This window comes from Bufo gargarizans, chromosome 2 (genome assembly GCF_014858855.1).
Source record: "Bufo gargarizans isolate SCDJY-AF-19 chromosome 2, ASM1485885v1, whole genome shotgun sequence".
NCBI lineage: Eukaryota > Metazoa > Chordata > Amphibia > Anura > Bufonidae > Bufo > Bufo gargarizans.
Genome location: NC_058081.1, coordinates 673,552,095 through 673,574,709, shown reverse-complemented (window position 1 = coordinate 673,574,709; position 22,615 = coordinate 673,552,095). Strand labels below are relative to the sequence as shown.

The 22,615-nt window shown below is 45.3% G+C and overlaps 1 protein-coding gene across 1 annotated transcript in view; it reads left to right on the top strand.

Annotated features, from left to right (window-relative positions):
• Positions 1-22,615, top strand: part of ZW10 (zw10 kinetochore protein) — a 54,267-nt gene that overhangs the window by 4,282 nt on the left and 27,370 nt on the right. The window contains exons 2-7 of the mRNA XM_044282279.1: positions 9,051-9,185; positions 9,620-9,721; positions 11,570-11,647; positions 20,933-21,092; positions 21,542-21,691; positions 21,857-22,048. Coding sequence (XP_044138214.1) covers positions 9,051-9,185; positions 9,620-9,721; positions 11,570-11,647; positions 20,933-21,092; positions 21,542-21,691; positions 21,857-22,048 — 817 coding nt within the window. The remainder of the gene's footprint in view (positions 1-9,050; positions 9,186-9,619; positions 9,722-11,569; positions 11,648-20,932; positions 21,093-21,541; positions 21,692-21,856; positions 22,049-22,615) is intronic.

Sequence of the window (22,615 nt, the reverse complement as noted above, 5' to 3'; positions counted from 1 at the left end):
TTCTTTTATTATTAAACAGGTCTTGAGGGGTGTAAAGAGGAGCAATCTAAAGAAGGATAAGCGGTGTCCAGTATCGCTAAGCCTTCTATTGAAATTAGTTGATGTGCTGGTTAGTGTTACCAAAAATTTGTTCGAAGCATCTTTATTTAAAACGGCGTTTATTTTAGCCTTCTTTGGAGCCTTTAGGTTAGGCGAGTTAGTGGCTGCCTCGAAAAAAGCGGATCCGAGTCTGATCCATTCTGATATATCTTTGAATCAGGAGAATGTTAAAATTAATAAGTCAAAAACCGATCAGTTGGGTCGGGGGGCAATTAATCACTTTAAACAAATGGTTCAATTCCCCGCTTTGTCCAGTTAGTGCAGTGTCTTCATGGCTAGAAGTCCGGCCGAAAATTAATGGGGCTTTCTTAATCCATGAAGATCACAGTCCATTAACTAAATTTCAATTTAATTCCATCTTTAAGAAATGCTTGAAGGCTCTCAAGATGGATCATTTGCAGTTGTCCTCACATTCATTCCGTATTGGGGCTGCCACAGAGGCTGCAAATTTTGGTCTTGAAGATGCAATTATAAAAAGAATTGGTAGATGGGCTTCGAATAGGTTTAGATTATATGTTAGACCACAGCTTTTATCATTTTAAATAATGTTTTGTTTTGCAGGTTCCCGTATGGTTATTTGGTTAGTGGGACATTCTTTTATTTATTGGGCTCGGAAGAGAGCTTTGAAGAGGCAATACACTGAAAATCTATCGTTTGATGTTAAACAGTGTTTAGTTTTATGGTTTGGTGTACGGGGTCTGCAATGGAATGACTTGCTTACTGTAATGCAGAAGTTATGCTCAATGTGGCCCTTACCCGACGTCATTGTTTTTCATTTAGGTGGCAATGACGTTGGGAGAATCAAGACGTTAGATCTATTATCAAGAATGAAGCAGGATTTAGCCTTGATAAGGCTGCTTTCACACTAGCGTTCGTTGGTCCGCTCGTGAGCTCCGTTTGAAGGGGCTCACGAGCGGACCCGAACGCCTCCGTCCAGCCCTGATGCAGTCTGAATGGATGCGGATCCGCTCAGACTGCATCAGTCTGGCGGCGTTCAGCCTCCACTCCGCTCGCCTCCGCACGGACAGGCGTACACGTTCTGAACGGAGCCTCCGTCTGCATTAATATGATCGGATCCGTTCAGAACGGATCCGATCGAACGCTAGTGTGAAAGTAGCCTTAAAGGTATATTTCCTGAGGCATTCTTGGTTTTCTCAGAAATTATTCAAAGGATGGTTTGGTCAGGTGCAGAGCACCGAAAACTAGAAAAGATAAGGAAGAGGGTTAATAGAGCTATATCTAAGTTCATGCCATCAATTGGGGGGCAAAGTTACCGTCACATTGATTTGGAAGGTTTTGTCCCAGGTCCCATCTATCAGATATCGGTCTGGACATTTTTAATCTGGGGCTGCAAAATATTATTGAGGTTGGTCTGTGTTGCTTCTTTGGGGGGGGGGGGGCATGCCTGTTAGGCATTGGCTCGTGCTTTGTGGACTTAATGGTCCATAAAGAGTTAATGAGTTTTAAGTATTTATTCAATTATTTATATTTTATGGTTGGTTTATTTATTGATTCAATATTTGGTTAATTTGGTATGATAAATTGGTAAACCCCAAATAAAGCAGCACGGCCTATTTATCCCAAACTGATTTGTCGCGTGTCTAATTATTTTAGTTGGTAAAGTTATAAGTTTTCAGTAAAATGTGTCCTCTGCCACCCATGTGCTCGCTGGCTTCTAAGAGCTGGAAATGGCCTAACAACCTGCCGTTACTCACTGTGATGATGGGGGGTATTAATATAGTAAACCTGCCGTTACTCACTGTGATGATGGGGGGTATTAATATAGGAAACCTGCTGTTTCACACTGTGATGATGGGGGTATTAATATAGTAAACCTGCCGTTACTCACTGTGATGATGGGGGGTATTAATATAGGAAACCTGCGGTTTCCCACAGCCATCTAAATGCAGCTGCATTTCAGGGACAGGGATGTACACTTGCTCCTTGGGAGTTTTCTGTTAGAAATAACTGAAATGACACCAGACTGGCAGCCATTTCAGTAAGAGTTTGGTTACCTAGGCAACCTGTCAGAGTCTGTGTGAGCTGGATGCAGGGAGCCATTTTGGAGTTCAGTAGAGGAGAGAGCCGTGTGGTAACAGCTCTGACAGGACACCAAATGTGTGCAGGACTCTAGACACAACCTAAGAGCCTAGATCAGTGATGGTGAACCTTTTAGAAACCGAGTGCCCAAACTGAAACCCAAAGCCCACTAATTTATCGCCAAGTGCCAAGCCAGTAATTTAACCTGAATAGCAATATAGTATATTTTCCATGTATCATTTAGCTATAATAGCCTGCCTACATTCAATGCACTGCCTGTGCCATTCATAGTACACACTTCACTAATGAAGGACAGGAAAAATCAAAGGCATATTAGTACACCAAAGACTTTTTCAAGGGTGCGGGTGCCCACAGAGAGGGCTCCGAGTGCCGCCTCTGGCACCAGTGCCATAGGTTCGCCAACACTGGCCTAGATAATACTCATTTAGGAAAGGTACTTTTTCAATGTTAACCCCTTAAGGACCCATGATGTACATCATGGGTCCAATCCTTAAACATGGCGCCCGCTCGCACGTGCAGCGGGCGCCTTAGCCGCAGGGTCTCTGCTATTTTAAATAGCAGAGACCTGCGGCACATGTATGCAATCAGCCATAAGGCTGATCGCATACATCTTACCTTTCAGATGCCGTGGTCAAATGTGACCACGGCATCTGCGCAGACCGGAACCGGAAGTCGTGCGCTTCCGGTCCGGTAACATCGTTCCCCGGCTAAAATCGGGGGACCTGTTACCTCAATCTAATTGTCCGAAGCCCCAAGACGGCTTCCGAGTCAATTAGATGTATATATCAATACAGGCCATTAGGTGGCAGCCTTGTATTGATATAGTGCAATTGAAGTCTTCAATGATGGCTATTGAGCCATTACTGAGTACTATGGGCAATCGAATGATTGCCAGTTATTGTCACCTAAGGTGACTTGAAAAAAAAGTTAAAAAATATTTTTCCAAATATTAAAAAACCTAAAAGTTCAAATCACCCCCCTTCTCTTAAAAAAAAAAAATACTTAACCAATAAAAAAAACATCATGGGCATCGCTGTGTGCGAAAATGCCCATACTATTAAAATATAACAATATTAATGGCAAATTTTTTTATTTTTTTTATTAGCCCTCACACAGCCCCGTATATATTACAAAAAAGTTATAGGGGTCAGAATATGGTTATGAGAAAAAAATATAAAAAATTCTCAAAGGTTTAAATTTTATTTTCTTTTTTTTTCTGTATTAAAATGCAAGACAAATTATTCAAGTGTGGTATCGTTGGAACCGTACTGACCTGGAGAATAAAGATAACGGGTCAATTTTACCGCATAGTGTACAGTGTAAAAATTCCCAATTCTACCCCATTTGGAATTTCTTTCCCACTCCCTACTATATGGTATGCAACCATAAATGGTGCCATTAGAAAGTACAACCTGTCCCGCAAAAAATAAGCCCTCATAAGGCTATGTCAATGGAAAAATAAAAAAGTTAGGACTATGGGAAGGCGGGGAGTGAAAAGTGAAAACGCAAGAATGGAAAATCCCAGGGTCCTGAAGGGGTTAAACCCCTTTTGTTTACATGTCTTGCCCTATGTCTTGTCTACCGTTTTTGAAATGCATCTGGTTATAACTGACTTGTTCCATTAAAAATAACTATTTCTTTTTCATTGTCTGTTTCCTTTCGCTCTGAAATATTAACAGCTTGAGAATCCAACTTCCTTCAGTAGAGAATTGGTAGATTCTAGTCTTATGGTTAAGGTAATTGTATGACGATTGTATATGTATGGGGACTGTCCAATCAGATGTGGGTCATCTGAGAAGAGATTATTGTGTCCAGGAAAGTGACCAATAGGTCTTTGGCATAGAACCCAAGTGTTACAGTGCAATAGGTCATAGGCAATCGATAAGATATTGATCGGCAGGGAGCAAGTTGATGCTTAATTGACGGGAGATTGGCAATTACAGTAATAAGATTCCTGATCCTCAGGTTTAGTGTGGTTCTCTTTACGAACCCAGTGGCAGCAAGTATAGGGAGTGGGGAGTGTTACGTGGACAGGCTGTTTCCAGCAGGCGCCTGTGTTACCAGTAGCAACTGGAGGTGGTTGCGCCGGGCTTAGCTTGGCTGTGGGCACGGTTCGTGACACTCGCCCGTTAATTCCCTGGGTGGTGCCCGCCAGTCCTGCAGAGATGGCGTCAGATGGCAGAGTCATGTAAATGCTATAGATTATAATTGCGGCGGGGGATTAAGTATTTATTTATTTTTTTTATGCATTTTCCTTCTCCTCGAGAAATTCCTTAAAGTGGACCTTTCACCGATCCTGACATTGTGAACTAAGTATACAGACATGGAGAGCGGCGCCCGGTTCCCGCTATGTCCTCCGGTATCTTCGGTCACTAAGTTATAGTAGGCAGAGATTTCGGTCACTAAGTTATGGTAGGCGGAGTCTGCCCTTGTTCTGCTGTAGCGCTGGCCAATCGCAGCGCAGAGCTCACAGCCTGGGAGGTTATTTTTAAAGAAAACAGTGGGGTTGTGCGGAGGCGCAAAAGAAGGACCACAGAGGGGCGCCAGTATCCCTAATGTCTAGGGTTATGATAGTGTAAAACCCAAAGGTAGAGGCTTATGTTTTTTAGGTGATGTGCGTACACTCACCGGATATTGTAGTCGGTTGATATACGATAGGTAAATAGTAGTTAAAAATGAAATCACAATAGCGATAATAGACAAAATATACAATCGGGGTATAAAATCCCAATTTTTTTTTGTTATAAAATCAAAATAAAAATTTTAGTGACTCACTTCACCCAGGAGGGTAATGTGGGATAAAGCTCAAGACACCCACATCACACCTCCTGCGCCTGGATCGCCAGTAGAGTCTCAGAAACGAACAGTGATCACTCTGGAGTCCTTGTTCTTTCTTTTAGTCTTTTATTTCAAAGACAGGGTGGGGGAGTGAGGAGCTTGACGCGTTTCGGGGCCTCTTAGTGGGTCCCCTTCATCAGGAGCATATATACTCAGAACATGGTACAGTGGGGTTTAAATAACAATGAAGGAGCACAAAAGACCGCCAAAACGGCTTGTAAATCCGTCACTTCCGGTGTCTCCATGCGTTCCACTGTGGAACGCACCGGAAGTGACGACCCGATAGTCTCAGGGTTGTTAATTTTGCAGATACTAAGATTACATTAAACAGTCATAAAAACAGTTGGTTTTGGGACACCTGTGGGGCCGGTGGAGGGTTTCGCCATACGTCCTCACCGCTTCTTAATTTCCCTGTGGTTCCCTGTTGGAGCGCTCGCGGTGGAACGCATATCGGACTTCCGGTGCGTTCCAGCCTGGAGTGCATCCGGACCGGAAGTCAGCCTCTAGCCCGGAGTATTTGTTTCAATGGGTTGTTAATGAGAAGAAAACAGGGGAGACCCTATCCTAGATATAACAGGTATATCTAGCGTCTATGGATATAGATATTGAAGAGGCATATTGATTTTATATAAAATACATCTTTTTGCAAGAATATACAAGGAGAGGTTACAAGGAGAGAACTGCAACAAAAAGGATATGATGTGATGGGTAGAGAGCTTTAACAGAGAGGACGCACCCCCTGAGCTGTGATAGGGAGAGAATGTGATGCAATACAAAGAAATCGAGAATGCGTCCGGTTTTAAAATCACAAAAAAATCACATACGAGCCCTCTCCTGCACACAGAGAGTTAAAATCTGGGTTGAAGAAAAAAAGTAATTCACCTTGCTAGCACAGCCCACAGATCAGAGTCAATTAGCACCTCCGTGCCAAAAGAATCTTCCTGGACAGAGGAGCACCCCCTGCCAGGTTATACATCCATCACTCTGATATCATCATGACAAAACCTCATAAAAAATTACTGTTACTTCCCAGTCTGTGTGGCTCCTGCATCGCAGGAGGTCTTACGCCTTTACCCTGGGCAGCGAACTTCAGAAGAAAAGGACCGATCCTTATCACACAGCTTACACAAGTAAGATGACCTCATATTTTTCCCATATTTTCCTCATATTTCATGGGTTAGGAAAATATGAAAGGAACCATCTCTTCAGAGGTCGTTCGGGTTCTTCTAATGCACCTTCCTGAAAATCCGCAAACAAATCGGAAATTCCCTCTCTGAGATATGACGGTTCTCAGGCACACTGTATTGTCTTCCAGTCATATTTGATATCAGATGATGCTCAAAATTGTCCTGATTATAAATATGAACTTTATTTCCTAATTTGACCTACGTGTACGGAGAAACTGGCAAAGCAATGATGCTGCCAGATTTTCTCCCTCTCAGAGCAAAGAGGCTGGACTTGTGCGTGTCACAGCCACTCCCAGCTCCAGAGTGACCCACGCAGATCCTAGTCCTTCATCTACCATCTGACGTCGACTAACATCACAACCGCCTGCTGGTCACGGGCACCTCGCCATCTTGGATTATTCCTTCAAAGACTTTATCTTTTACTGGACTTTACCACGGTAATTCTGAACTTACAGACATTCTATTCCCTTCCACCTCTTACCTATTTCCATCCAACCCATCTGTTTGACTGGCAGGTATATTTATCTGTCAGTTTTAATGCATATATTTTTGTGTATAGTTTTTAGAATAAAAGCTAACGATTTCATCGTTCCAGTTTTGCCCTTGTTACTTAATGATCTGATCTATGCTAAGAACTCTGTCCTCAGAAGAGACATACTACCGCATTGTCTTATTCTTATAACATGTTAATTGGTTAGCTAGGTTGCAAATAACCGTTTCTTCCCTTTAGGATTAGTCGGGGTCTCTTCACCCATTTTAATATGAAGGGTGGTGGCAGCAAATTGATTTTGCGCTGGAAATCTAATTTAATCATTTTATTTTACAGATTGTATCATGTATGGGCCCACCATCCAATCTTAAAGGTCTACTGTGATCACAGTGGATTCGCCTCCAGAAGTCTTTAGTGGACGAGACCTGTATGGCAACTGTGGCATAGTACGACGGGATTGGCAGGTGGTTGTCGCAGAGAGCTGCAGCAGAATGGACACCCCCTCCCCCCCCCCCCCCCCCCCGAGATTTCATCCTGAAGAGAACCTAGCAGAGTAATTGAAGTAATAAATGGGCAGATCTCTGGATCCATGATCTCTGGATCCCATCCCCTATCCTTCCTGGTGGGGCAGCCATAGAGTACTATAGAAGTGAATAGAGAGTTTTCCAGCCAAAACACGCCAGGGACCAAATATTAGTCAGAAGTTGGCGCAGCGCTCGAGGCTTGTCTATGTATCTTTAGTTACAGAGATAATGGACTGAAGACTTGAGCCGCCTAGCGGCCTATAAGAATTCAACTTTCCTCTTTTTACACCACCGCTGAGAATGATCGGTTGCGACTCCAGTTCTTGGTTTTTCACTATTGAGCTGCGACCACTTTTCCGAGCTTGACGACAGAGAGTGCAGCCATATTGCCATCCTTCACTTTACCCTGACATATGGATACTTATCCGCTGCCCACTGTGCCATCATCCTACTGCAATGGTCAGGGTCGGAGATAAGTTCTTATGGTGGGACAACTCCTTTACAGGGTTCAATGGCCTGGATCTAAACTATCCACAGAGGGATAAGTATCTGATCATTGGGGGTCCCGGAGTGAATGTAGCCCTCTAAGCATTGACTGCCGGATTGAATGAAGTGGCAGTGTACATGCAGGATAATTTCTCCATTCACTCAGGGACCCCGTTCTTTCGAGGTTGAGGGTCCTAGTATTCAAACCCCACCAATCGGATACTTATTGCCTATAGGGACGAGCGAACTTATGTTTCAAGTTTGCCGTGCAAGGTTCAGGTTATCTAAGATTTCCTTTATGGATTCCACTACCTATGGTCCGTGGTAGTGGAATCCATAACGGAATTTTTAGAGAACCCGAACCTTGCATGCCGAACTTGAAACACAAGTTCGCTCATCCCTAAGCATCTGTCCTGCGGATCAGTCATAAGTTACTGTGACGACTGGATCAGCAAACTCAGATACTCCAGCTGTTCGAAAACTTCAACTCCCAGAATCCACCTTTCACTTCTATGGGAGTTACAAGAACAGCCAAGTATGTGTGCATGCTGGGAGTTGTAGTTTCACAGCAGCTGCTTGCAGAAGCTCGCTTATCCCTGCCCTCGAGGGTTGACAAATGGAGGGTGTGCCCCCCATCAGAACCCCTACGACTCGTTTAGGAGGTACCAGTGAGTTGCCATAGCTGTTGGGTATGGTCAGTGTGTACAGCAGGGTTAACCGGAATAAAAACGGATTTGTCTTGGGTTGCAGTAAGGCTAAAATATAGAAATAAGTGCTACGTCCTTGCCGTCCAATATAGGTTGCGTTTTGAAGGGGTTAATACCTTCATGGTAAGGTCTGCACATGGCTGTATTTCACATCCGTTTCCAGTTCACAGATTGCATGTGGATCTATTCATTTCTATGGGTCAGCAAAAAGAAAAGCCATCTGTCTGTGTTCATACGGCCTTAAAGGGGTATTCTGGTTGTTAACTGTTAGATCGGTGGGGGTGCTGGCAGTAGGGGACATTGTACCCCTCAGAGCCCCCTGAAATGTACTGAGAACCCGGTTGAGCATGCGCCCTGCCGCTTCTTTCATCTCTGTCGGAGTTCCGGAAATATCTGCGCGCTGTATTCGGCAGTCTCCAGAGCTCCTGTAAAGATGGATGGAGCGACAGTGCACATAGTTGACCTGGTGCTCAAAGGGGTACAGTGTTCCTGTTCTCCTACCGTTAGGACCCCCACCAATCTGATAGCTATCCCCTATCCTGTAACATCCGGAATACCCCTTTAAGCAAGTGATGAGACGGTTGTGTGGCCGGCTGACTGTAAGGCCCTGTAATATATCAGGGACTGACTCTGGTGTTTGTCTCCATTATGTCCATAGGGTGAAGTGTGCGACATGATCAATAAAAAGTACGACGAGTTCCTCCCCAGCATGCAGAGCGCCGAAGACCTTGTGGCACAAGTCAACAGTCTGAACAGGGACGTGGATTTGTTAAAATCGACAATTGAAAATGAGGTGAGTGCTGGAGAGTCGGCTCGAGTCTTTCAGAGCGGGGGAGCGGCTGCTCTCCATCCTGGTGCTTAGAAGGGGTCCTGGGACCCCTCTATGATGTGTGGATGTTCTAATGGGGCGTATGAATAGGGGTTGTCTACAGGAGGTACCCTTATAAGTGGCAGATCCACCAGCCTCCTGTGTATTGTCACCCTACCTGAAAACGTACTGGATCAGGGGGACTCCTGCAGAGATTGCTGGTCCGTCCACGCTGGAAGCTGACAACCCATTTCCCACACATTTGTTTCTTAAAGGGGTGAGCCTTGTAAATGTCACCCAGAACTGAGCGTTAGATTTCCTTGGAATGTTTAGACCTTGTGGATTTTTGGTGTGCAGACATTGTGCTCCTCTGTGATGAGATACCTATGGTAATGAAAAGCCGATTTATCTTTATTCAGGTGCAGAATGAACTGAAGGTGGCCATCAGCGAATTCACCGAACTGAAGCATCAGCTGGAAAGAAACACCATGATCCTGGAGGTGCTGAGCCAGCTGCAGGAGGTCTGTGCACGTCCACTGGAGGAGGATTATTGTCCTATGGGGGGTGTTTCAAGAAGGAAAGCCAATAAAATAATGAAATAAGCTACACTCAGGTTTTAAAGGGGTTGTCCCGTGACAGCAACTTATCCCCTGATCACAGGATAGGGGACGTGTCTGATCGGTGGGGCTCTTACTGCTGGGATACTGTATAGGACTAGGGGACGTGTCTGATCGGCAGGGCTCTTTCTGCTGGGATACTGTATAGGACTAGGGGACGTGTCTGATCGGCAGGGCTCTTTCTGCTGGGATACTGTATAGGACTAGGGGACGTGTCTGATCGGCAGGGCTCTTACTGCTGGAATACTGTATAGGACTAGGGGACGTGTCTGATCGGCGGGGCTCTTACAGCTGGGATACTGTATAGGACTAGGGGACGTGTCTGATCGGCGGGGCTCTTACAGCTGGGATACTGTATAGGACTAGGGGACGTGTCTGATCGGCGGGGCTCTTTCCGCTGGGATACTGTATAGGACTAGGGGACGTGTCGGATTGGCAGGGCTCTTTCCGCTGGGATACTGTATAGGACTAGGGGACGTGTCTGATCGGCAGGGCTCTTTCTGCTGGGATACTGTATAGGACTAGGGGACGTGTCTGATCGGCAGGGCTCTTTCCGCTGGGATACTGTATAGGACTGCTGGAAATAGCAGAGCGCTTGTACTTGGCTACCTCCGGAAGTCCCAGAGAGTTGAATGAAGCGGTGATCCAACATGTGTCAAACAGTGAAGAAGGGCCACCATTCTTGTGCTCAGCTGGGGCCACTTAGTCATGGGACAGCCCCTTTAAATGTTCTGCCGGTCCCTGCTGTCTGGAATGTGATGCAGCTCTGCCCCCATTGAAGTCAGAGGGAGCAGCACTGAAGAAGCCACTTCAGTCCACTACATGATGGACGTAGCTGGGTAGCTCTGGCGCTGATTTTGGCTTCGGAGCTATTCTGAAACAGCTGATTGGCAGGGAGTCTGAGAAATGGCAATCGGACATTGGTGGCCTACCCTGAGAATAGACCATGTGGAACAGAATCCTGGAATAGCCCTTTAAGCATAGAAGTCACAGTCTCTTCTCTATAATAGATCCTTTATCATCTCTGTATTAATATAGTATTTTTACCCAGTTGCTTTTCGGAAGTCTCCGCCGATGGGTTTAGACCGTGTCCTCTGTACTGGGGGAGGGTTATACGCAGACTGCTGCACAGTTACCTCTGTGTCTGTAGGGTTAGGCTATAATTCATATCCGCTACAAGAAGATTTAGACTAGCACATTCATGTTCATAGTCACAGGTGCATATCCATCGAGCAAACATGGTTGATAAAAAAATGGCTGCACAACCTTTCACATGCAAACAATGGAACTGAGAAATGGGGATTATTCTAAATTAAAGTGGTATTATACCTACTATAAATGGAAAAATAGAAGCTCTTTGCGCACATTTTTGATTAAACGTGTGTCGGGCCCATCTACCAGGCGTCAAGGAGGCTTCCGCAGATGGGTGCCTAACAGTCCAAGAGAAACGGTATATCAGTGTTAGGTACTCATCTGCGGGAGCCACCTTGACGCCTGGTAAATGGGCCCGACACACGTTTGATCAAAAATGTGCGCAAAGAGCTTCTATTTTTCCATTTATAGTAGGTATAATACCACTTTCAGTTAGAATGACCCCCATTTCTCAGCACTATTGTTTGTATGCAAAATGTTGTGCAGCCATTTCTTTTATCAATCATAATTTTATATCCAGTTATTTGCTTTGACCACAAGCTCCACATATGGAAAGACCCGTCCTGTACTCCACAATTCACCCTTTGTGTTCTGTCTCAGTTTAATAGTGCGATAGAGAAATATAACACTGCGTTGTCTGAAAGGAACTACACCAGCGCGGCCGAACAACTTGGAAAGGTAACGTTAGTAAATTACTGCTGTTTTTGATCCTTTTGATAGAGTTAGTCTTTATAATTGAGTTCAATGATGAAACTAAAGAGACTCAGGCATGCAGGTATGAGAAGAGTAAGTTAACTTCTTCCCACCTGGATGATGTATAATTATGCCATAATAAAAGGGTTGTCCCCATAGCTTATCTTCTACCCATAGGATAAGGGATAAATATCTGATCAGCGGGGCTCAACGCTTAAGACCCCCTACATTCCCTGTTTCAGCGGAGCGGTAGATAGTTTACATACACTATATAAAAAGACACACAGGCATGTTTTTCTCAATATCTGACATGAAATCAGAATAAACCTTTCCTGTTTTTGGTCAATTAGGATTATCATCATTATTATTTTTTGCCAAATGCCAGAATAATGAGAGAGAGAGAATGTTTTAAGGCATTTTTATTACTTTCTGCAATGTCAAAAGTTTGCATACACTAAGATAACTATGCCTTTAAATAATTCTGGACTGCCCATATGATGTTGTCATGTGTTTGGAAGCTCCCGTTAGGTTTGTTGGCAACATCTGAGGTAATTAGAGACACACCTTTGGATGTATTTAAATGCACACCTGAAACACACTGCTTCTTTGTGTAGCATCATGGGAAAGTCTAAAGAAATCAGCCAAGACATCAGGAAGAGAATTGTGGACTCGCACAAGTCTGGCTCAACCTTGGGTGCAATTTCAAGATACCTGTAGGTGCCTCGTTCATCTGTACAAACAATCATACCGCTCAGGAAGGAGACTGGTTCTGTGTCCCAGAGATGAACAGGGTTTGGTCCAACATGTGCATATCAACCCAAGAACAAAAGCAAAAGACCTTGTGAAGATGATAGCAAAAGCTGGTAAGATTGTGTCAATATCCACAGTGAAACCAGTACTGTATCAACATGGGCTGAAAGGCCTCTCTGCCAGGAAGAAGCCAGATTAATGTTTGCAAATGCATACAGGAACAAAGATCTAAAATTGTACTTTTTGACCATAATGACCATCGTTACGTTTGGAGGAAAAAGGGAGAAACTTGGAAGCCTAAGAACACCATCCCAACTGTGAAACACAGGTGTGGCAGCATCATGTTGTGAGGTTGTTTTGCTGCAGAAAGGACTGGTGAATGTCACAAAATAAATGGCATCATGAGGAAAGAAGATTATGTGGACATACTGAAGCAACATCTCAAGACATCAGCCAGGAAGTTAAAGGTTGGGCGCAAATGGGTCTTCCAAATGGACAATGACCGGAAGCATACTGCCAAACTGATTACAAAGTGGCTTAAGGATAACAAAGTCAATGTTTTGGAGTGGCCATCACAAAGCCCTGATCTCAATCCTATTGAAAATTTATGGGCAAAACTGACCAACAAACATGGCTCAGTTACACCAGTTTTGTCAGGAGGAATGGGCCCAAATTCCGACCAACTATTGTGAGAAGCTTGTGGAAGGATATCCAAAACTTTTGACCCAAGTCATACAGTTTAAGGGCAATGGTACCAAATGCATGCTCGGCCGAACACTAATTTTACTTGAGCATCGCGATGCTCGGCACACTGCAGTGTTCGGCCGAACACCGCGCGTGCTCAAGCTCGATGCTCGAGTCTCCTCCCGGCACGTTTGTTGGCTGCTACGCAGCCAATAAACGTGCAGGTAAGTACTGCCTTTCACTGTAATGCTGTAGCCATGTTGGCTGCTGGCATTACAGTGATTGGCTGGCCGGAATGCGTGCTATATAGGCCTCGATGACATGTGTTTGGCTCAGTCTTAGTCAGGGAGAGCTAGAGAGCAGAAGGGACAGATAGTGTAGGGAGTGAAATACTAATATTTTTATTGAAAAAACTTGTTGGAGACCCAAAAGTCCTTTTAAGGACTATTGTGTGTGGCAGCAATATATATTTTTAGCGCAACCTGCACTAAATAGCTTTTAATTGTTTGGCCGCTGCAGACAGTGACATTATCTGCGCTACATCTCCTGTCTAACGTGTACTCTCTACTGGCGGAGGGTTGTACGCAGACTGCTGTACAGTTACTTCTGTGTCTGTACGGTTATGGTATAATTCATATCCACTAAAAGAAAATTTAGACTAGCACATTCATGTTCATGGTCACAGGTGCATCCTTAAAATATCTGTGACATCCAGTGTGCTTTTTCTGTAGACTGTGTCCGCTGCGGACAGTTACATTACCTGCGCTTCATCTCCAGTATAATGTTAGCACATCCGAAATATCAGTGACATTAATTCAGTGTAATTTTTATTAGCCGATGGTGACAGCGACATTACTTGCACTATACCTCCTGTATAACGTTTGCGCATCCTAAAAATATCTGTGACATTGAGTGTACTTTTTTCATAGATGCTGCGGACAGTGACATTATCTGTGCCACATCTCCTGTTTAACGTGTGCGCATCCTAAAAAAATCTGTGACGTTCTGTGTACTTTATTTGCACATACACTTACAAAACCTGCGCTACTGTACGTGTGACATGATTGCAAGCATATATACCATTTAATATGCGCAAGGCGAGCAGTAAGGGACGGGGAAGTGGCCGTAGTGCTGATGGTCTGGGCGCGGTGAAAGACACACACTCATCCACGATACCTAGCTTCATGTCCCAGTTTGCAGGGCGACGCAGGACACCGCTCTCTAAGTCAGAACAATACGAACAGGTGGTCGGTTGGATTGCAGCAGATAATGCTTCCAGTCGTTTAAGCATCACCCTGTCTTCCACAAAGTCCAGTCTAAGTAGCCAAAAGTCTAGTCAACAGAATACTCACACTGATACTCCTTTCACCCACCATGGAGAGTCTGGCCAAACAAGTGATACCATACTCGGATATTCTGAGAGGCTGTTTTCATCGCCATTCCTTTATTTGGGCCTCTGGCCAAGCCCGCTTAAAGAGGGACATGAGGAGATCTTGTGCCCTGATTCCCAAACTCTGGAGCATCCACATTCAGAAGAAGATGACACTGGGGAACGGCAATTAGTGTTAAACGAGGTGGTTGATAATGATGAGACACAGTTGCCAATAAGTCTACCGCAGTAAGTGTCTCAAGAGGTTCATGATGAGGATGAGACACAGTTGTCAATAACTGAGGTTGTTGTTAGGTCAACAAGTAAGGAGGATGACCAGAGTGAGGAAGTGGAAGAGGAGGTGCTGGATGATGAAGTCGCTGACCCAACCTGGGAAGGTGGGAAGCCGAGCAAGGACAGCAGTACAGAGGGGGAGGGATCCGCAGCACCGCAACAGGCTGGAAGAGGCAGTGGGGTGACAAAAGGGAGAAGGTGGGCCACACCAAAAGGCCCCCAACTGCCAAGGGGTAGGTGTTCCGCAGTCTGGCGCTTTTTTGAGGAAAGTGCGGACGATAAAAGAACTGTCATTTGCAACCTGTCCGTACCAAAATGAGCAGGGGTGTAAACACTAGCAACCACACCACCAGCATGATCCGCCACATGACATCAAAGCACCCTAATAGGTGGGCCAAACGCCTGGGTCCACAATCTGTGTCTGTGGGTCACACCACTGCCTCCTTTTCCCCTGTGTTACGTGCTGGCCAATCCCCTGTCCAAGACGCAGACCCAGATGCCTCCTGCCATGCACCTGGACCTTCGCAAGCACCATCAGGTAGCACATCCACTTCTGTGTCCCAGCTCGGCATACAGATGTCTATACCCCAGGCCTTTGAAAGAAAGCGCAAATACCCACCCACAGACCATAGCGCTAAATGCGCACCTTTCCAAATTGCTGGCCCTGGAAACATTGCCATTTAGGATTGTGGACACTGAGGCTTTCCGCAGACTGGTGGCATTGATGTCTGACCTCCTGTGAGGTTTTACACAACTTTGAGGAATCAACACAGATGATGAGCGGCGATGCTGCTATTATCAGCGTAACCATCCCACTTCTATGTCTACTCAAACGCTCGCTGCTCACAATGAAGGCGGACAATTTGCATGTGGAAATGGGGGAAGACAGTACACAGGGTGATAGCCAGAGCTCCCTCAGTTCGTCTTCTCAGCGCAAATTTGATAATTAAGAGGAGAAGCAGGAGACTATTGCCTCCGCTACAGAGGAGGTTTTATTCAATCTGTTCAGCGTGGATGGGTAGAAGAGGATGAGGGGATTGAGAGTCATCCTCCTGATGAGGACAGCGAAGTCTTGCCTGTTGGGACTCGGGCACAAATGGCTGACTTTATGTTAGGCTGCCTTTCCCATGACCCTCGCGTTGTACGCATTTTGGCCAACACCGATTACTGGTGGTTCACCCTTCTCGACCCCTGCTACAAAGAGAACTTCTCATCTCTCATTCCTGTGGTGGAGAGAACGAGCAAAATACCAGAAGGTCCTTGTGGAAAAATTGCTCCAAATATTTCCAGCTGACAACGCTGTTGGCAGAGTCCGTAGTTCCTTGGCCAACCGAGGAGGGGAGACGAGGGGAACACACAGCAGTTTCAACAGAGGCAGGGCAACACTCTCCAAAGCCTGGGACAGTGTTATGACACCCCTCCAGCACCCTCACCCTGATGTGCGGCCTAGTGTCACAAGGAGGAATTTTTTTTTTTACAAGATGGTGAAGGAGTACATAGCAGATCGTGTCAGCGTCCTCAGTGATCCCTGTGTGCCTTACAACTATTGGGTGTCCAAGCTGTACACGTGGCACGAACTGAGTTGCTGGCCTGCCCTGCCACCAGCGTTTTGTCAAAGCGTGTATTTAGTGCTGCTGGTGGCATTATAACTAGGGATCGACAGATTATCGGTTTTACCGATATTATCGGCCGATATTCAGGATTTTGACAGTTATCGGTATCTGCATCTATTTTGCCGATATTCCGATAATGTATGGGGAACACAGATCACGCTGCTGACAGCGCTCTCCGTGTTCCCTCAGCAGCACAGGGGAGAAGGAAGCAGTGTCTCCCTCCCCCCTGTGCCGCTGCCGCCAATGAAGAGACAGATAGGAAGAGGAGGGGCGGGGCTATGGCCCCTGCACCACTAATGAAAATAAATCTCTCATTCATATACAGGAGGTGGGAGCTGGCTGCAGAATCACATAGCCGGCTCCCGACCTCTATGAGCGTTAGCCGCGATCCGCTGTAGTTAACCTGTCAGGTGCTGCGGATCGCAGCTACTTGTCATAGAGGTCGGGAGGCGGCTATATGATTCTGCAGCCAGCTCCTGTATATGAATTAATGAGAGAATTATCTTCATTGGTGGCACAGTGCGCCCCCCCCCCCCACATTAAAAACATTGGTGGCGCAGTGCGCCCCCCACCCCAGTATTAAAAACATTGGTGGCGCAGTGCGCCCCCCCCCCACCCAAGCCCCTCCAGTATTACTCATTGGTGGCAGTGGCCACAGGGTCCCCTCCTCCTCTGATCGGAGCCCCAGCAGTGTAAGCCTGGGGCTCCGATCGGTTACCATGGCAGCCAGGACGCTACTGAATCCCTGGCTGCCAGGGTAAGCTCCATGCTGCTGTGTGCACAGAGCACAGAGCAGCAGGGACAGTGTGAGCTACTATTCACCCTGATAGATCTCTATCAGGGTGAATAGGACAAGGGTTCTAGTCCCTAAGGGGGCTAAAAGTTAGTAAAAAAAAAAACCTTTTACAAAAAAACAAAACTACACATTAACAATAAACATATTCACTTTCAGCAGATTTCCCTTTGGTGCTCGACCAACACTAGTTCTCTCTCTCTCTCTCTCTCTCTCTCTCTCTCTCTCTCTCTCTCTCTCTCTCTCAAATAACAATAATGGTAATCCTAATTGACCAGCGAGCCAACTTCAGCATTTAAAGGGCTTCTGTCACCCCACTAAAGTGTTTTTTTTTTTTTTTTTTTTTGGGCTAGTGAAATTAGTTATATTGCGATATATGACAATATAATTGTGTTACTTACTTTGATCCAGCAGTTTCTGCAAAAAACAAAGTTTTAATATATGTAAATTCGGTCTCTACCAGCAAGTAGGGCGGCTACTTGCTGGTAGCTGCTGCAGAAATCCGCCCCCTCGTCGTGTTGATTCGGCGCAGGCGCTCTGAGATGAGGAGGCTCGTCTCCTCAGAACTCCCTCAGTGCGCCTGCGCCGATGACATCTCCGAAATAGAAGACGTCATCGGCGCAGGCGCACTGAGGGAGTGCTGAGGAGATGAGCCTCCTCATCTCGGAGCGCCTGCGCCGAATCAACACAGGCGCGCGATTTTTGAAATGCCGACAGGGCTGGCCGGAGGAGGAGATCCCGGCTGGCCCTGTCAATCAACACGACGAGGGGGCGGATTTCTGCAGCAGCTATCAGCAAGTAGCCGCCCTACTTGCTGGTAGAGACCCAATTTACATATATAAAAACTTCGTTTTTTGCAGAAACTGCTGGATCAAAGTAAGTAACACAATTATATTGTCATATATCGCAATATAACTAATTTCACTAGCCCAAAAAAAAAAATCACTTTAGTGGGGTGACAGAAGCCCTTTAAGTGGTTAAAAAGGCCTAGGGGACCTCCCATGTCATCCCATCAATGTCACTGCAACGCCATCACTGTTTGCCAATCTCCACGCATTTTGGCACTGTGTAACTCGTGCCCCATCAGGAGCATCAGTGTATATAGATTGTTATGGCAGAGGCCGGTCACCACTGATGTTGGATTATGGCAGGTCCGGGACTAGTGTGGCTGCGGTGTTACTGCCAGAAGAATGCCTATTTAAAAGGAAGCCTGCCTAAATTTCATACTCTCTCTGAGGAGTTTATTACAACAACATGCTCCCCGCCCCGTCTCCAGTGACTGGTGGGTGCCTCTGGTTGGCTCCGGTATCTTGCCTTTTAAATAGGCATTGATTCTCATTGTGCCTCCTGGTGAAGCCCATGCTACGTAGTGGCGAAACACACAGAGAAGAACTCTGAGTCAGCATGGTGGGAATGAGAATATACTTGTTACTTGGCAGCTTGCTCGTAGACTGGGCGCGCTTGGTCACATGGGGCTTATAGACCGCTAACTTGCTTTATAAAACTTCCCCACATTTTCTGTTCCCTGCACGTCCTTTATCCTTTACCCCACACATAGCCACGGCTCCAAAGTACACTGGTTGGGACCCGATATATAGACATAATAGAGTATTGGGTCTGGGCACTTTGATTTGGTGTAGTGTTTCTATATACGACAAGTGTGGACATGTTTCAGACATTGTATGTTCTCCTTTGACGTGAAATTCTTGATGTATCGTATAGACATCTTCCCTCTATAGTTATGATCCAACAGAATTACCTCTGACGGGTTGTACAAACAGCCCAACCTACAGGTGGTAGAGCAGTAGCATCCGAGCAGATATGCAGTTTTCTGGTAAAATATTCAGTATGACTGTCTACTCTCTAAGCTTAGGGGTCCGGGGGTGGTCTACTACTACATGCTTATACAGGAAAGGCTATCGATGACTGATGCCATCCACAGCAGTTAAGGAAACCATGCCATCCACAGCAGTTAAGGAAACCATACTTAAGGAGAGGATTGTGGACCATCTAAAATCCCATGGATTGAAAGATGAAAAACAGCATGGGTTTACTTTAGGGAGATCATGTCAAACTAATCTTATTGATTTTTTTGATTGGGTGACTAAAATAATAGATGGCGGAGGTGCAGTAGACATTGCTTATCTAGACTTTAGTAAGGCTTTTGATACTGTCCCACATAGAAGGCTTATCAATAAAGGGCAGTCATTGGGCTTGGACTCCCGTATTGTTGAATGGATTAGGCAGTGGCTGAGGGACAGGCAACAGAGGGTTGTAGTCAATGGAGTATATTCAGACCATGGTCTTGTTACCAGTGGGGTACTTCAGGGATCTGTTCTGGGACCCATATTGTTTAATATCTTTATCAGCGAAATTGCAGAAGGCCTCGATGGTAAGGTGTGTCTTTCTGCTGATGATACAAAGATTTGTAACAGGGTTGATGTTCCTGGAGGGATACACCAAATGGAAAAGGATTTAGGAAAACTAGAGGAATGGTCAAAAATCTGGCAACTAAAATTTAATGTTGATAAGTGCAAGATAATGCACCTGGGAAGTAAAAACCCAAGAGCAGAATATAAAATCAGTGACACAGTCCTAACCTCAGTATCTGAGGAAAGGGATTTAGGGGTCATTATTTCAGAAGACTTAAAGGTAGGCAGACAATGTCACAGAGCAGCAGGAAATGCTAGCGGAATGCTTGGGTGTATAGGGAGAGGCATTACCAGTAGAAAGAGGAAGGTGCTCATGCCGCTCTACAGAGCACTAGTGAGACCTCATTTGGAGTATTGTGCTCAGTACTGGAGACCATATTTCCAGAAGGATATTGATACTTTGGAGAGAGTTCAGAGAAGAGCTACTAAACTGGCACATGGATTGCAGGATAAAACTTACCAGGAAAGATTAAAGGACCTTAACATGTATAGCTTGGAAGAAAGACGAGACAGAGGGGATATGATAGAAACTTTTAAATACATAAAGGGAATCAACAAGGTAAGAGAGGAGAGAATATTTAAAAGAAGAAAAACTGCTACAAGAGGACATAGTTTTAAATTAGAGGGGCAAAGGTTTAAAAGTAATATCAGGAAGTATTACTTTACTGAGAGAGTAGTGGATGCATGGAATAGCCTTCCTGCAGAAGTGGTAGCTGCAAATACAGTGAAGGAGTTTAAAGGGCTTCTGTCACCCGACAAAAGTCATTTTTATTTTTTTGGATAGTTACATTACTTATAGCGCGATATAGGAGAATATAATCTTGTCACTTACTTTCATGCGGCCGTTTCTTTAGAAAACGAAGTTTTATAATATGTAAATTAGGTCTCTACCAGTAAGTAGGGCGTCTACTTGCTGGTAGCCGCCGCAAAAAACCGCCCCCTCGCCGTGTTGATTGACAGGGCCAGCCGTGATCTCCTCCTCCGGCCGGCCCATCACCGAAAGAGAAGACGTCATCGGCGCAGGCGCACTGAGGGAGTTCTGAGGAGACGAGCCTCCTCATCTCAGAGCGCCTGCGCCGAATGAACAGAGGCGCGCGATTTTTGAAATACTGACAGGGCCGGCCGGAGGAGGAGATCACGGCTGGCCCTTTCAATCAACACGGCGAGGGGGCGAGAGACCGGATTTACATATATATGACCTCGGCGGTAAATCCCTGAGCCTGACACACTTGCCGCAGAATCTCCGCTGCACCCTCCTCTGTGTCCTGAATGCCCCGCAGTTGCTATCAGTGATCCGTGCTAATGCTGGGAATGTCTTTTTCTTTTGAATCTCAGGCACAAAACTGTCTGAAAATCCTGAAGTCACGGAAGGGCTTTGAACTGAAGGTGCTGAAATCTCTGGGGATAGAGCTCACCGTGCAGAAGCAGAACATGTTGTACCACCTCGGGGAGGAGTGGCAGAAGCTGGCAGTGTGGAAGCTGCCCCCAACCAAAGGTGCCATCCGCTGTGCAAATGATGGAAACTCTGAACCAGACACTGAATACACAGAAAGATGTACATTGCTTAGTATTTTACCCGATCACTAGTCACACGTTGCATTCATGGCCATGGATGAGGAACATACGATACACTAAATTTCATGTCTCCCATAGAGTTGTATGGAGTGGCCACAAGCATACTATCTGTTTCCGTATTGGTGAGGGTGGGTCATGGCCTCTCGTTCTATTCATTTTTAGTAGGTGCTAAGCTTTTATTAATAATTACTATAGAAGTGAATGGAGAGAGCTATGCACCAGAGGCAAGAGGCCTCTCCACCACGATGATGGGGGAAGGGGGGGGGGGGGGGGGTCCGGAGGACCTCCATTCTGGATAGAGGTGCAGGTCTCAGATGTGAAGGGCTGTGTAAGTTGAGAATGTCCCATTCATTGTTTCTATTGTTGCAGATCACTCAAGTTTGGAAATGGTCTTGAAAACTGAATTGCACCTATGCACCCTGCCATCGACCGATGAAAACAGCTCTGCTCCAATACTGGGATCTGTCCTTCAGGCCTTGGCGATTCTGGGGGAGCTGAACACAAAGTTTAAGTTTTTCAGTAAGATTGTTTATTATATTGCAGCCAGTTTATTATATTGCAGCCAACCATTGTAACTAGTCTTACTGTCTGGGATTGTCAGTGTGTGTGTATGTATATGTATATGTGTATATATATATATATTATATACACACACACTATCTCTTATCTATATATCTATATTAGGTCAGTTACTCCTGAATTACATCCTTAAGCCTCTGGTATCATATCCGTCCCTTCACGTTCTTGTGGAGACCCAGCCTCAGGGAGTCATACTGCGGTTTGAAAGCACAAAGGCTGACCTGGAGCACCCGCCACCTGCTGAGGTTTTCTTGAAGCTGAAGCTGGTTCTGGAACTACTGCACAAGCATTTACTGGGTGAGCAGAATAGGAGAGCACATTTATGACCAATTTAATAGTATTATGTTTCTTAGGCATCATCATGATCATAGAAAATCATGAGTGCAGGATACAAGTGCAAAGAGAAGGTTTATTTTCTACATTATAAGCACAACACATTACAGCAATCCTGGAAACGAGGAGTATGGTAAAATAGGTATTTAATGATTCTGTTTATCAGAATGATGAGAACAGGAAATATTGATTTCTTCCCCACTTAACAGCTTTGAATGCATTTTAGGCTGAAATTATGTTCTCACATTGGCTGTATTATGGGCTAAATAATGACTCTATGTATCTTCTGCAGCCTGCATGTGTTCTTGTACATTGTAGGCTGCTCAATCCCTATCAGTGTGAAATCCATCAGACATGCTCTCTGATAGCTCAGTCTGTCTCCTTTCTCTCTCTCTCTCTCTCTCTCTCTCTCTCTCATCACCTGAGTTTCTAAACTGACATCTTTACAACCAAATAAAACCTAAATCAGAGGTAATGTCAGCTTTGCAAGGATGACTTCACTCATGGTGAAAAATCTGCCATAAAATCCCC